General features: G+C 42.0%; 1 protein-coding gene across 5 annotated transcripts in view; it reads left to right on the top strand.

Annotated features, from left to right (window-relative positions):
- Positions 1–13,362, top strand: part of DOT1L (DOT1 like histone lysine methyltransferase) — a 74,085-nt gene that overhangs the window by 28,817 nt on the left and 31,906 nt on the right. For all 5 annotated transcript variants that reach the window (XM_084302764.1, XM_084302766.1, XM_084302763.1 and 2 more), the window contains exons 7-10: positions 185–247; positions 8,104–8,159; positions 10,814–10,893; positions 12,253–12,321. In XM_084302764.1, the coding sequence (XP_084158890.1) occupies positions 185–247; positions 8,104–8,159; positions 10,814–10,893; positions 12,253–12,321 (268 nt within the window). The remainder of the gene's footprint in view (positions 1–184; positions 248–8,103; positions 8,160–10,813; positions 10,894–12,252; positions 12,322–13,362) is intronic.

The raw sequence follows: 13,362 nt of genomic DNA, 5'->3' as shown, positions 1-13,362 counted from the left end.
CCAATATTTTTCTTATGGAAAAGAAACTGCAATAAATATCTGTCTGTCTATCCTTTGAGTATTAATGGAAAAAAAAAAAAGGCGAAGGGATTAGTGAGCACTGTCAGAGCTGCATCTCTGTTTGCTGCAATGAAACATAATGAGATGTCCTAATTGTTGGCTTTGTTTTTCCTCCCTCTTCTAGACGATGGACAGAGAGTTCAGAAAGTGGATGAAATGGTATGGGAAAAAACATGCAGAATACACAGTGAGTGAAATTCAACTGAAAAACTTTGTGCTTCATGCTGATGTATGGAATTTACAAAGTCCTCTGCAGCCCTTCATCAGCCAAGCAGCAGTATGAGTCAGGTCTGCTCCCTGGCTTTTGTCTTGGTCCTGAGGACAGTGTTCTCTGAGACATCCTCCCAGGACCCTCTCTCTGTCTCACTTGTCATTTGGTATGGTGTTACTGGGAGTACTTTCAGGGCTTTCCATAAGTTCTTGGAAGATTTATTCTTTCAGAATTTTGTTGTTCATGATGTGAGGCTGCCATGTGTCTTCTCTGTATTAAAACCTTTTACTTTTTTTTCCTCCTTTTTTTTTTTTTTTTTCTCCCTAATGATGTGGGTCTTCTTCTGGGTAGACTGTTGGAAATGTCATCCCCCTGCTTGGGTTTCTGGAATCTTCTGCAAGGAACAAAAGCTGAAGCTTTGGTTCATAGGCAGGTGAAGATGTGGTCAGCTGGGACAGGAGATGGAGGGGGTGGCAGGAGGTTAAAATTCTGGATATCAGCAGAAAACTCCATGCCCAACTAACAGGTCAGATGATTTGTAGCTGGAGATAGGGGGTGAGTTTGCGGTCTTAGGAACGATGGCAAGCGGTCAGCTCTGACTTGGAAAGGATTGGGATGAGGTGCTTTGAGGGTGGAAATAGAGCAGGAGTAAACTGGTCATCACATCTGTCTATCTTGGGCTGGGGACAAATGCTGTAACAGCTTTCCACTTCCTCTGAATAATACTTAATCATTGTGGATGTGTTTTTCACTCTGGAATTACACTTATAAGCTTGTGTAGAACCATACACTGTTTTGTGCTGTTCCTTCCCTTTTTCCTTTTCTCTCTCTTCCTGTCATTAAAAAATTGCTCTCTAGCCAATCACTTGCCTGTGAGTACATGTACATAGTCATAGTGCAATAGTGACCAACTAGGAGTTCTGAAAATACTTGTGTATATGCTTCTCCTGCTGCTTCCCTATGTTCAGGAAAAAGGTTGGATGGATCAGGGCTGTTCCCTCATCACTCAGAGACATTGGGGCACTCCTTCCTGCTCAGAAGTTGCTGCTAGCAATGTGTACTGCAGTTGAGGTGCATTCCCGTGTTTGAGAAACAGCTTCTCCATTTTCCTTTGTGCAGAGCCATTATTGCTGTGTATTCCGGTAATGGAACGGTTTCAACCACACGACTTTCAGAGCTCCAGCAGTGTGTGATCAAGTGGCAGGTTGTTGATGAGTGAGCCTTTCTTTCACAGTCTTCTGTGGCTCTGCTGGGATCGTGAGCCCTTTTTAAAGGGCTTGTCGTGTGATGAAGGATGCTGCAACCCTCCCCTTGGGAAAGAGGCTGGTGAAGGTGACAGTGCCATCTGCCTCAGTGAGCTTTCTTCCAGAAATGCCTTCACTGTGTAGCATGAGCTTCTTCAGAAGGATGCTGGGCTTGCTGTGGGACTAGTTTGTAGCAGGATTGATATCAGGCTGCTAACTCTTTCCTGCTGTGGAAACACAGTGAATGCTTTACTTTTCATGAAGTGGCCATATGGCATTTTTCCATTGTGTCACCCAGCTGGCATTACATGAAAGGAACTGTTACTGAAGACACTCTGCTTATGAGCTGTGTAATTTAAAGAATAGGAGAAGAACTTGGACTAAAATATTGAAAGCATATTGATTGCCTTAGGCAGCAAGCATTTCCATATTGTGCATTCCAAGTGACAGAATCTGGTACTATATGGAAACAAAGCCATTTATTTTTTGTTAGGTTCTTTGACTCTTATAACTCTTTTCTGAAAAATGTTTAGAATAAAATTTCTCTTTCCAGAAAAGCAGACTGCATACTCAAAGTGTTGGATTCTTGCAGCACTTTCTGACTTAATGAAGTTTGGTTTCCTATCACTTTGTCATAGTGATGCTTAAAGACAGATTTTGTCAAACATCTCAGGTTTACGTTTGCGTTTTCTTGCCAAACAGTATGTTTTTTTAATCAGTTCTTAGGCAGCATCTTCTTTAGGAGACTATTATTAAACAAAGAACAAACTTGTGTCATAATGCAGATAAAAGACAATAGGAGGTGTGGAATTAGAAGCCGGGTATCTTGATTTTTCCAGAAAGCAACTTCATCTGCTAAATGTTTAGTGGCGTCCCAAAATTCCAAATGTAGGAGACAGAATAAACACAGATTGAAATAGTCTGTGATCAGCAACATTTAACTCATTTAACTTGTGGATTCTACTCTAGTGTTTTAGGTAGTCATAAACATATATATATATATATATCTATATATATATAGATATATATATATATAGATATATATATATAGATATGTATAAAAGAGAGAGAGAGGAATACAGCTTGGAGGAGGAAAGCTTGACAGAAGTTCAATGGGAAGAAGCCTCAGATCCCACCTGCTGCTTTGTCTGAATAATGTGGATGGTGATTTTGACTTCATGCATGTAACAGCTGTCTTGCTGTAAAAGTAAAAATTGTGGTACATAAGGTAGCAATAAATCCTGGACTTGGGCCTGTAGCTTTTTTTTTTTTTTTAACAGCCAAAAGTCTAGATTATTTTAGGTTTCTAATGCAAATAGATTTTTTATTTCTCTCTGAAAAGTGATCTGTTGATTGTCTTCAACAAGAAGACAACAAGTGTTGTCTTCTAACTAACATTGTTTTGGTGAGGCTATGGTTTGTTGCCCTTTATCAGATCTACAACCATTGCATTTGCTTCCTTGTTTTCCCTCCTGGAATATGCTTGTTTGGAATTTGAGCTTGGACACGTGAAGTCTGATGTGCAAGATCCAGTGATGATATTTAAAATAAATCCCGATTGTCAGTCTATATCTCCATTGTGTTTTGTCCACAATGGTAAACGTATGGTAGAAAAAAGTCTCTTCTGAGTCTTTCTACGTGCAATATGCAGATCTGTTGAGTTAAATAAATAAATAAATACGTTTTGCATCATCACTTTCAGATGATAATTGCATGTTAAACTTGGCTACTGCCAAAGTGTCCTGAGGCGCGTTGGCTCCTGCTGAGCTACAGCTGCTATTAATAGGTTATCACTGCAGCTTTAGAGTGTGAATATCCATTCTGGGCAGGAGGCATGGGGGAAAGATTGCTCATCATACATTGACTTGGGAAGTCTCCTGATCTCCAGTGTAGGTAATCATAGCTCATAATCCTGTTAGTAAATGGACTGAATTTCATTTTAAATGACAGGCTGTTCAGTCTCATTAACTAACTGGGGAAAAAATAATTGGAGTAACTTTCTGCTAGGATTCTTTCTTTCTTCATTCAGTGTAAATGTTTCAACATGCTATAAATATTTGCATCCTTGTGCTATTGTTTAGTTTCAGTTGCTCCTCTGCTTTCCTGATGTCTGATTCTTGATCAGTTAGGAATAATATTCTTTGCTAGTCTCTTCTGTCATATTCGGAGGGAATTCGTACTTTCGTGCATTATGCTGGTGTCCCACTTCAATACATCTCACTGTGTTTCAACTCCCCTTATCTTCTCGTTTCTTTTCCCATGGTACTGAGAAGTTTCCAAGATTAGCTTCACCCCATTCTTTTCAAGAAAACTGTTGTGTGAAGGAAACCGGAGGTTTTTCGAAGGTCATTAGGCCTAGATAATTAGAGAGTCTGTCTTGGGGAATTTTTGCACATGTGCAGTCATCAAATTAAAAAGCGGTAGTGCAATTAAGAGACAGATGGGTTTTCATGGTTTCTAACTGTAAATATCCTCACGTGGATCCAAAATCAGAGCCATCTCCAGCTATCTGGGGCACAATGCTGATTGCTGCGTAGCCAAGAGTGTTCTTCCCAGGGTACCCTTGAAGTAAGTCTTCAATCTGTGTCCCTTAGTGCCCGCTGCACTGCTTTGCTGCTTATCAGAGCAGCTCAGGGCAAGTGAAGCTGGTGGTAGCTGCAGTCACACAGTGGACTCATCCTTCTGCTGAAGACAAGGACTTGTTTTGGTTTTGTTTACCGTGGGTTGTTACAACAGATTGCCTTCCCTTGTTTCACAAGAGTTTGTGTTAGTAGAAGATCATCTACTACACTTCAAAATAAGCATAGAAAAACCTGCGTCAGCATTGCTAAAGCCTGGGATTTGGTTAGACTAGTACCTCTGAGACCATCTGAGAGAAAACCCCAGAAGCTCCTAATGCTGAAGATTCTCTGTGATTCAGCCCTGTGGATAAGAGTTAACGTTTGCTGTGTGAAAGTGAGTAGAAGCTTGGCATCAGCAGACCTGCAAACTTCTCTCTGGTTGCAAACTTCTCTTTGGTTGAGTTCATGGTGCCCCGTCCTGCTTGGAAGTCTCTGTTCTGAGCAAAAGCAGAGTGATTTGTGCAGGAGTAGCATTGTCTCTTCTTGCCTGATACCAGCTGCTGGTTTCTGGGGATAAGTCACATCACCTGGACTTAAAAAATTCTGCTGCTTAGCAGTGAGTTGCAGCTAAGGAGAAGGCAAGATAACTGGTTGTCCCAGATGCTTCTGAATGCCCTATTTCAGTGGGAAACTTGATGTTTTGGTATTTGAAAAGCCCTCCAAACGTCCCCTGTGGCTTTGAAATGATGCCACATTTTGGAGGTTTGGATTCATGCCTCCAGTTATTTTTGAAAAGAACAGGAACCTAAAAATAACCATGTGTACTTTTCCAGGCAGAATTGACTGCTTTTTGTGAGCCAAGTGTTTGCACGGAGGCTGCTGGAATGAGGCGTTCTGTGTGTGAATTTATGGCTTTGTGTAGCCAGTCGGAGCGTTACCGGAGAGACTCCTGGCCTGGTGCTGGGTGAGAATGAAGCCCTCCTCCGTGGAAGAAGGGCTTGACCTCCATAAACTGCTGCTCTGCTACACGGAGAACATGAGCCTGCTGAAGCGTGCCTCCCGGCGCGCTGCCCTGCCGGTCATCTTTGAGTTACGGGAATCAGACACTGTTGAACGTCTTTCTGCAGTCTCTGTAGAGCAAATTTACCCATTTGAAAAACCTGAATATAAACCTGTTTCGGCTTCTAAATTTAGAAAGAATGCAGGCTGGCAGCTCTCTGAAGCGGATTTCAGTGAGCTAATTATCCTTTTAGATAAAGCACGTCTCCTGCATTGTCTAATCAGATGAAAATATCTGCATTACAGATGGTCCCTTCCATTCATTATTCACTAAGGAGATTAAGTTTCTCAGAGAGAGGAGGAACATGATGGGGGTGGGGACTTTGGTGCGAAGAGATTGAGTGCATCCCTGTTGCTGTCTGTGCTGTGTCACATGGACGTGCCAGCCAGCCTCTACAGGACCGTAATGGACCTGGCCATTCTTCTACCAGCGTAGCGAGTGCTGCGCTTGGTCAGGAGTGAGTTAGCTGAAATTTCCTTGCCAGTTCCTGTTTCACTCCTAAAAGTTTTGTAAGCCGCAGAGTTGAAAGGGATTTTGGGGGGAATTTTTGTTGGGTTTCCTATACCAGTTTATACTAAGGGGCTTGGTTTCTTCCTTTTAGGCCATCATTTGTTGATCATTGCCTCCCAAGGACAGTAGGTAAAGAAACTGGTTGTCAGGAGTACTGAGTCAGATAGCTCTTGTACTTTGTTTTGAATATAGTAGACCACTGACCCAGGAATCACTGTCTTGCTTCCAGAGGGGAAAAATAACCAATTTTCTCCCAACCACAATTGACCATCTGGTTATTTCTGTACTCCAGTATTTTTTCCTGGTGAGGTTTTTCCCTCAACTATTGGCTAAGTGTGAGCTAGGGTAGCATTACAATACAAAAATAGGTGGGTTTAAACAGGGCTGTGGTTCATTTGAATTTTAACATCTCTGTATTTTGCAAAAGTGGAGGGGCAAAGCAGCTTCCAGATGTGTTCTATCAAGGTGAAGTGTGGAGATTTTGGTTACAACTGTTCCCTTCCAAACCATGTAGGTAAGAGAAATGTATAGTGTAATTGGATCCAAATAAAGTATTGCAACCACCTAGGTTAGATTTCAAGACCTTTATATGAAGCTTAGTATTTCAAAATAGTTTCGTGTTACTCTGGTTCTTTGTTCCCTTGCTAGACTGTGGCTTTATAATCGCACCTCGTTATTTCTAAAGTGCTTTTCTTTCTCCTCTTAGTGTGTGAAAATCTTGTGTAGACATTAGAAACTGACTGTTTCATGGAAGACAGCAATGTAGAAGCTGGCTTGTAAAAAAAAAAAAAAAAAATTGTTAAAAAGTATAGTTACCTTGCATGTGGGTTTGCTACTGTCTTGGTTGCTCAACAAGGAAGTTACTTACTATGAGAACAGATAAGATTCTAAGACAATTATCCATTAAAAACAATCTAGAGATGGTGTTAATTTACGAGTAGGGCATAGGAGCCCCAGAAGTAATGTTTCGGTATATTAGGTGAGAAAAATAATACTCTTTAGAACTGTTCTGAGGTTGCAGTGAGTTTTTGCCTGAGATTTTGAAAAAGTCTAGCAGCACTTTACTTTTACTGCTTGTAGTAGGTTGGATCTCTGAGTTAAGTCTCCAGCATGTGCTTTGCTTTCACTGTAGTGGGGATAGTAGAAAGTGTGTTTCCCCCTCAAGCAGATGTGATGATGCAGGTAGCAGGGAGCTCAGGCTCTTTGCAGAGTTCCTGATCTCTTCCCCAGAACCCTTGACGTGCACTTCTGTTGGCCCTCTGGTACAGTGTGTAGCAGCAGGGCACTGGGGCTTTTTTTCCCTCCTCTTTCCCTCTTGAGAAGCAGACCCAGTTCTGTTGGCATTGGTGGCTTTCTCCTTCACAGTGGGTCTGACAGGTTTGCCTCCATTTGTCATTGTTTCTGTGGCTCTGAGTCAGATGGCTTTGCTGGGGAGGGAAAGCAGCGGCAAAAGACAGCAGGCTCTGGCGCTTCATTCACCTGGGTCCCCTGGCTTAGCTGGCAAGGCTTGGAAGCAGCTCGAGTGAGCCCGCATTGCAGTGCAGGCACTTCTGTGTGAGATGCCAGATTTTATTCCAGTTTAGCGATAAGCAAAATGTTCACTTCTTTCCATACAAAGGAGTATGTGCAGAGAAATGATGCTAAGCAGTCACTGTCGTTGCTTTGGTGTTCGTGAGGTTGTAATACAAGCCATCGTCTTACTTGCCCCTTCAAAGTATGTCCCAGTCATTAATTATGTAGCTGCATATTACTTTCTCTCTCCCTCTTATCTTCCTCCCCCAACCTCCATTCTGCCTTACTCGTGGCACAGCAGAGCAGCTTGTCCCATCAGATTCCTCTTGTTTCAAAAGTATAACCACAAAAACGTTAACATGCAGAAAACCCACGTAGCTGTGGGTATTAACCTGGGACTTGATGTGGTTCCATCAGTGAGGTGTTGTGTACGTCACTGAAGTGATAACGATAGTTCTTTTCAAATACTGCCTTTACATTATCTGACTTCCAACTTGAATGTGTCGGAAGCATTTGAGGTGTATGCTGAGCACCCCTGATGAGCCAGGTGCTCAGATGCCAGTTGCAGCAAGAGCCTGATGCTACTGTCAGTGTTCCCGGCCTCGGCTTCGGGTTCATCTTGCTCCTGATCCGTGGGGATTGGAGATGGTGTTGGCTGGCCATTGCTAGCACGGGGCTTAGCTGCCTTCTCCACGTGAAGCATGGCGCTCGTGAGGCATCGCTGGTGCCTGGGGACCCTTCCCCAGTGGAGGGTGGGAGTGGAGAGCAGGCCATGGGAACTTTGTCACCTGGCGCCTCCGCTGGGCTTCCTGAGGCCTTGCTTGCAGCAGTGCTGCTGGGCTAATGCAGTGTGCGTGCTTGGCCAAAAAGGGATGTGTAGCAGAAAGGAACAATGTTAACTCTCGTGTGTGTGGTTTTTGTGTTTCTGTCTTTTTTTTTTTTAAGCTGGAAAGAGGTGACTTCCTCTCAGAAGAATGGAGAGAGAGAATTGCAAACACAAGGTACAGTACAGCAATTGAATGCTGCTTCATGAACTAAATATTTGTGAGTCTGGATAATGGAAATTGGGAGGCTGGTCAGCTTTTTATATAGAATTTCCATAGCAAATACCAAAAGCCTATCTGCCAACTCCTATAGTGGCCTCTTTGGATACCGTTTTCTGACTTGAAGAATGGATTTAAATGTCCCATGATATTACATACATGGGTGTATCCAAGATAAATTCTGGTTATACAGAGAAGAATAGACCCCTGCTTGTTTTGTGTACCCTTCAAGTTTGATTTTAGAATTCTGGCAAAATACTAGTTATTTTGGCTGTTGGTACACACAGCTAGGTTCACTTTCCATAAAAAAACAACAAAAGCCATGTGTGTCTGTTCCAGCTTAAATTGGGAATTCATTGAAGCTGATTGTCTTGAATATTTATTCCTGTGAAGATACATGTATGTATGGAGGGTTAAACTCATTTTTGCTGGTAAAGAAAAGGGAATTTTTAAAGGCTTTATATTCTTTTTCAACATTATGGACAGAAAGAAGTCTTGTTTTAACGTGACCTTCCAGGCCATCCTGTTATGTGGGGGGTATGGAAGGCAGTTGTCAGCTCTCTGAAAGTCTTCAGGGTTGTGGCAATCTAGGGATTGCTTCCAAGACACTGCTTTAAGAGTGCTCCATCAAGAAGGCGTCTGCCAGACTGACTTTTGCATTATTATGTACCTCCATTAAACTTCTGGAGCTGCCTTTTAATTTGTGGACAGACTTTGTCCCAGCCTTGCAGCACAGTGTGGTTTTCCTTTGTTGTTCGCTACTCCAAATGCATGCTCCTCTGGTCTCTGTGCTACTTTCCCTGGAAAAAAAAAAATCTTTTTTCCTTTATGTTTAGCTGAAGTGTAGGGAACTGCTGGTAGATGTTTATTTTGTCTGGTATGCAGCTAAATGTATGCATATTGATCCTCAGCCACGTTGCTGTCTGATACGGAAATTCAAGAAGTAGCTTTTTGCTCACAAACGTTAGGTGTTTGCATTTGTCCCGAGAGTGCCAACTGTTCAGCATCTGCTCTCTAGCGAGGCTGCAGACTGTCTGATGCATTCAGACTGGAGCCGTCCCATCTTGGTGAGCTGAGGACTGCCCTTCCCGTGAGCCAGTGGCTGGGCTCTGGAGGAAAGGATGCCCAGCTCCGCACTGCTGTGAGTGTTCAGTATTCCAGTAAATAACTGCTTGGGACTCAGCAGTGTGTGCTGAAAAGAGGGCTGAAATCAAGGTGGACTGGGGCCTCCTGTGGTTCTGTCATGTGAGCACACAACATCGTGCCAGAATGAACATTAAGAAATATATCTGGAAAACTTTTTCCCTTCCTTTCCTGGATGTTTTCTAGTCACATTAATATGCTTGGCTGTTCTGCAAGGCCTCTTTTTTGGCATGTGGTGGGAAGGAGGAGGAAGAAGAAACCCCTGTAAGCCTTGACTTGCCAGGCAGGGTTTCCCAAATTTCCAGGAGCAAGGAGTAGCAAGAGATATATATGTATTGGACATACATATATTTGAATATATACTTTTTTTTTTTTATCTGCAGTTTTTAGTAACTTTGGCTGCTGCTCTTAAACTCATTGTCCTTGGTGAGCATGTTTCATGTGTGGAGGCTCTAAGAGGGGAGGGTTTCAAACAGATCTCTTGCAAATAAATCAATTCTTCATGCTGGAACAACGTGGCAGCATGGCCTTCGCAGCATATGCATGCAGGGTGCTCATGGCTTCTGGGGGATGCTGAGGACCCTTACCGCAGGCTGGTAGGGAGCAGGTATCAGGGACATTTAGATCAAAGCCAGACTATGTGGCTCTCAAAAATAAGGTGTTTTTTTAATTTTTCTTTTTTCTTTTTGAATCTGTGATGTGTTCTGCTTCTTTCCCAAATGCTGTTTGTATGATTCTACCTATGTTCAGGTGTCTGTGTTTCCATGTGAGTGATGTTTTCAGGAACACACACACACGCACATTGGATTTCTTAACCCAGACACAAAGGTGCAACTCTTCTGTTGGGGCTTAGGGTGAAGTGCTGGGTTTAGGATGGGGAAATTTGTGCTGGGAAATGTAAACCTCCCCTTTGCTTTATGGGAGAATTTAGAGCTAGAAGAGAAGCTGTGATGTTTTAGTGTGATATTTTAAATGCATATGAGTAAGTAATAAGATTAAATGTATTTGTTGTGCTGGAGGATTGTTTTCTATGTGTGGTGAATGTGTTGGTAGTTGTTGTGTTGATGTTTGCTCTCACCATGGGAGAGGAGTGAAAATATTTTGCACATTGTTTCTGTGTTGAAACTTGCTGATGTAATTAATAAGCTTGTGGTGCAAAAGCCAGCTGTATGCTGAGAGGAACTGTCAGAGCAGGCTGCCTTTACGTTTTTTTAAAAATGTAATTATTTGGGCAGTATTTGTGGATGTTGAGGTTTAGGTACTGTTTTGTGTAATGATGCCAGGAGAAAACACTTTGTTAGATGGAAGTAGCTGTATAGTCAGGGACATGCAGTGTGTTTTGGTTTCACAAGTGCCTGTAAATGCTGTAAGTGCCAGTGGCTTATAGCAGGCGGTGAGAGATAGTTGTGCATGTATGCTTGGATGCCATGTGCCTGTTCCTGTTTATTAACTACACCATTGTCTTGCAGTGTTATTTTTGTGAATAATTTTGCCTTTGGTCCTGAGGTGGATCACCAACTGAAGGAGCGATTTGCGAACATGAAGGAAGGTAACAAATCGAACTTCAAACCTTTTTCCCTTGGTTTCCTGCTGCTGTGGGAGCTGGTGGCAGTAACAGCTTAGTTATGGCCATCGGGAGCCAGGTTGGTGGTTTCCTTCTGTGCCGTATGGATGAACGTCTGCACTGTGATGGTGATTTTTTGGGCTTTTTATGTCCTATCTTCATATGAATCACCAATCTGTGTGACTCCCTGAAGGTGGCTCTGCACATGAAGACCTTTTCCAGTGCTCTGTGTGGCGGGAGGAGCGACTGGTCCTTGCTCATCTATTGTGGGGACCAGTAAAGTTCCTGACTGTGGGGCTCCTGTGTTCAGACACTTGGCACCAGTGGTGGGTAGAGGACACCCAGCCATGGAGACTGCAAAGCCACACAGGCTTGGCTTTGTGCATCCAGTTTCCATAATTGCATACTGAATTCAATTACTGGATTCTCCTATTTAAAATTGTCACACTTAGTACTGGGTATTAACTAATTACTATTAAAATGGGGACACTGTCACTGGTGATGTCTTGTGTGCTTCTTGAGAAGTTGCCTTGCAGGCACCAGTGACCGGGGATGTCCAGTAATGCCACTGCAGCCCTTAATGCCTGAGGTAGTTTAGTGTCTTTTTCTTTTCTCTTAACCACTTGGATGAGTAACAAATGTATTTGGTTATGGCAGAAGTTGCAAAGACAAATATTTCTAAAAAAAAAAAAAAAAAGCGTGGAATGAACGAAGAAGCTGTGGCTTCCCATAGGACAACTTTGTGCGGAAGTAAATAATGTGACTTATGGGCTCTGATGCAAACCATAAAACCCTGAAACCTAATGTCTTATTTAACTTTAGTGACTTTTAAATTTTTGTTAGTAGTGGCTTGGGAGAAGTGGCAAGGTGGGGAACATTCAAGATCTCTTCACAAAACTTAGAAACCCGAATCTTCTTCCTGGTTCTGTTTCAGCACATGCTCAGTCTGGTACATTTGAATAAAACAAAAACAAAAAACAAAAACAAACAAAAAAATAAAAGTGTTCAGTCTTAGGTTTTACAGACCGTAACTGGAATAAGATACCATTGTTCCTAACTGAATATTCTGTAGAGTGCCACTGAGAAATAATGTGTTCCTTTTTTAAAGTGTTTTTAAGATCCATCGCTTCTAAGTGACATGGCTACCTAGCAGGACTATCATACTGACTTCTCTAGATGCTGTCAGTATGAGCTTTAAGTAACATTTTTTTTGGTAATGATACAGTAGTGATAGTTTCAGTAGAGCTGGTCTTTAGGACTCTATATTAAGTTATATTTAAAAACTGGTCATTTTTAAAAAACAGTAGAAACTGACTTTGCTTTTTCTTTTTTTTCTTTTTATAGGTGGAAGAATTGTGTCCTCAAAACCTTTTGCACCTCTAAATTTTAGAATTAACAGTCGAAACTTGAGCGGTAGGAATGCCCTTTTTTATTGTTCACTACAATTATGCCATATTTGTTACCTGCACACGTGGGTTTTTGTTGCTTTTTAAAGAGTTAAGTAAGTAGAAAAATACTGTATATTATCATAGCACATGTGCCAAAGCGAAATGTCTTTTAAGAAGAGCTCTATTTTATGAGGTTCATCCTGATAGCTTTAGGTGTCTCTCACATTGGTGTTTCCCCTCTTCCTGGGCTTTCGTAGTTGTCTTTTATAGCTGAAGAGAAATAAGGTGTTTCAAGGGTGTGATTCATTTCTTCGTTAAGTACAAAGAGCTACAGTGACTAGCTTGCATGCAAGTTCCTTGTATCATAGCTGTCTAAATTTGGACAGGTAAATCCCACCAGTTGTGATTTAAAAGTCTTAGATGCTGAACTGCTCAACTTTGGAATGCCTCATCCTCTGCTCTGTGAACTGGTCAAACAGACCCATCCCATAAAAGCCCGGTTGCTGTGTCTGTTTTGCTGCCAACAGAGTTTGTTTTTTCTTTCCTTCAGGTCATAGTAGACTTGATATTTGCCAATGCTATCCTCTGCAAGTATGTGAACTGCAATTTAATGAGGTTCTGAGATTACCAACACTCTGTATTGTTGGTTTTGCTTCTGACTTTTTTCAGTTTTTACTGTTGAAAGTTTTGCAAGCAGTAGAATGATCCAAGCCAGGTTTTACGTGCATTTACTGTGTCCAGAGCACAACATTTTCTAGATTTCAAAAACACTTTATTCCCCTCCTTGTACAAACACGGCCAGTAACGTACAGAGTTACAACTCTCAAGTTCTCTTTTCTGGTTTTGGCCTGACGCTTATGGTAAACTGCTTTTCAAGAACAGTAATTTGAAGACTGTCATTAAGACATTTAACTGAAATAGTGCCATTGTGAGTTATTTTTACTGAGCTTGAGTTGTTGTGAATGTCCTGAGCATCGGGCACCCAAAAGTGCCATTTTATTTCTCTTTGATAATCTTTTCTGTGGCATCTGGTTGTTTGGAACCTTACTAACCATTTGATCCTTGC

The sequence above is a fragment of the Netta rufina genome (genome assembly GCF_964035555.1).
Source record: "Netta rufina genome assembly, chromosome: 28".
Taxonomy (NCBI): Eukaryota; Metazoa; Chordata; class Aves; order Anseriformes; family Anatidae; genus Netta; species Netta rufina.
The sequence above is the reverse complement of the archived record's forward strand: the minus strand, read 5'-3'. Positions and strand labels throughout refer to the sequence as shown.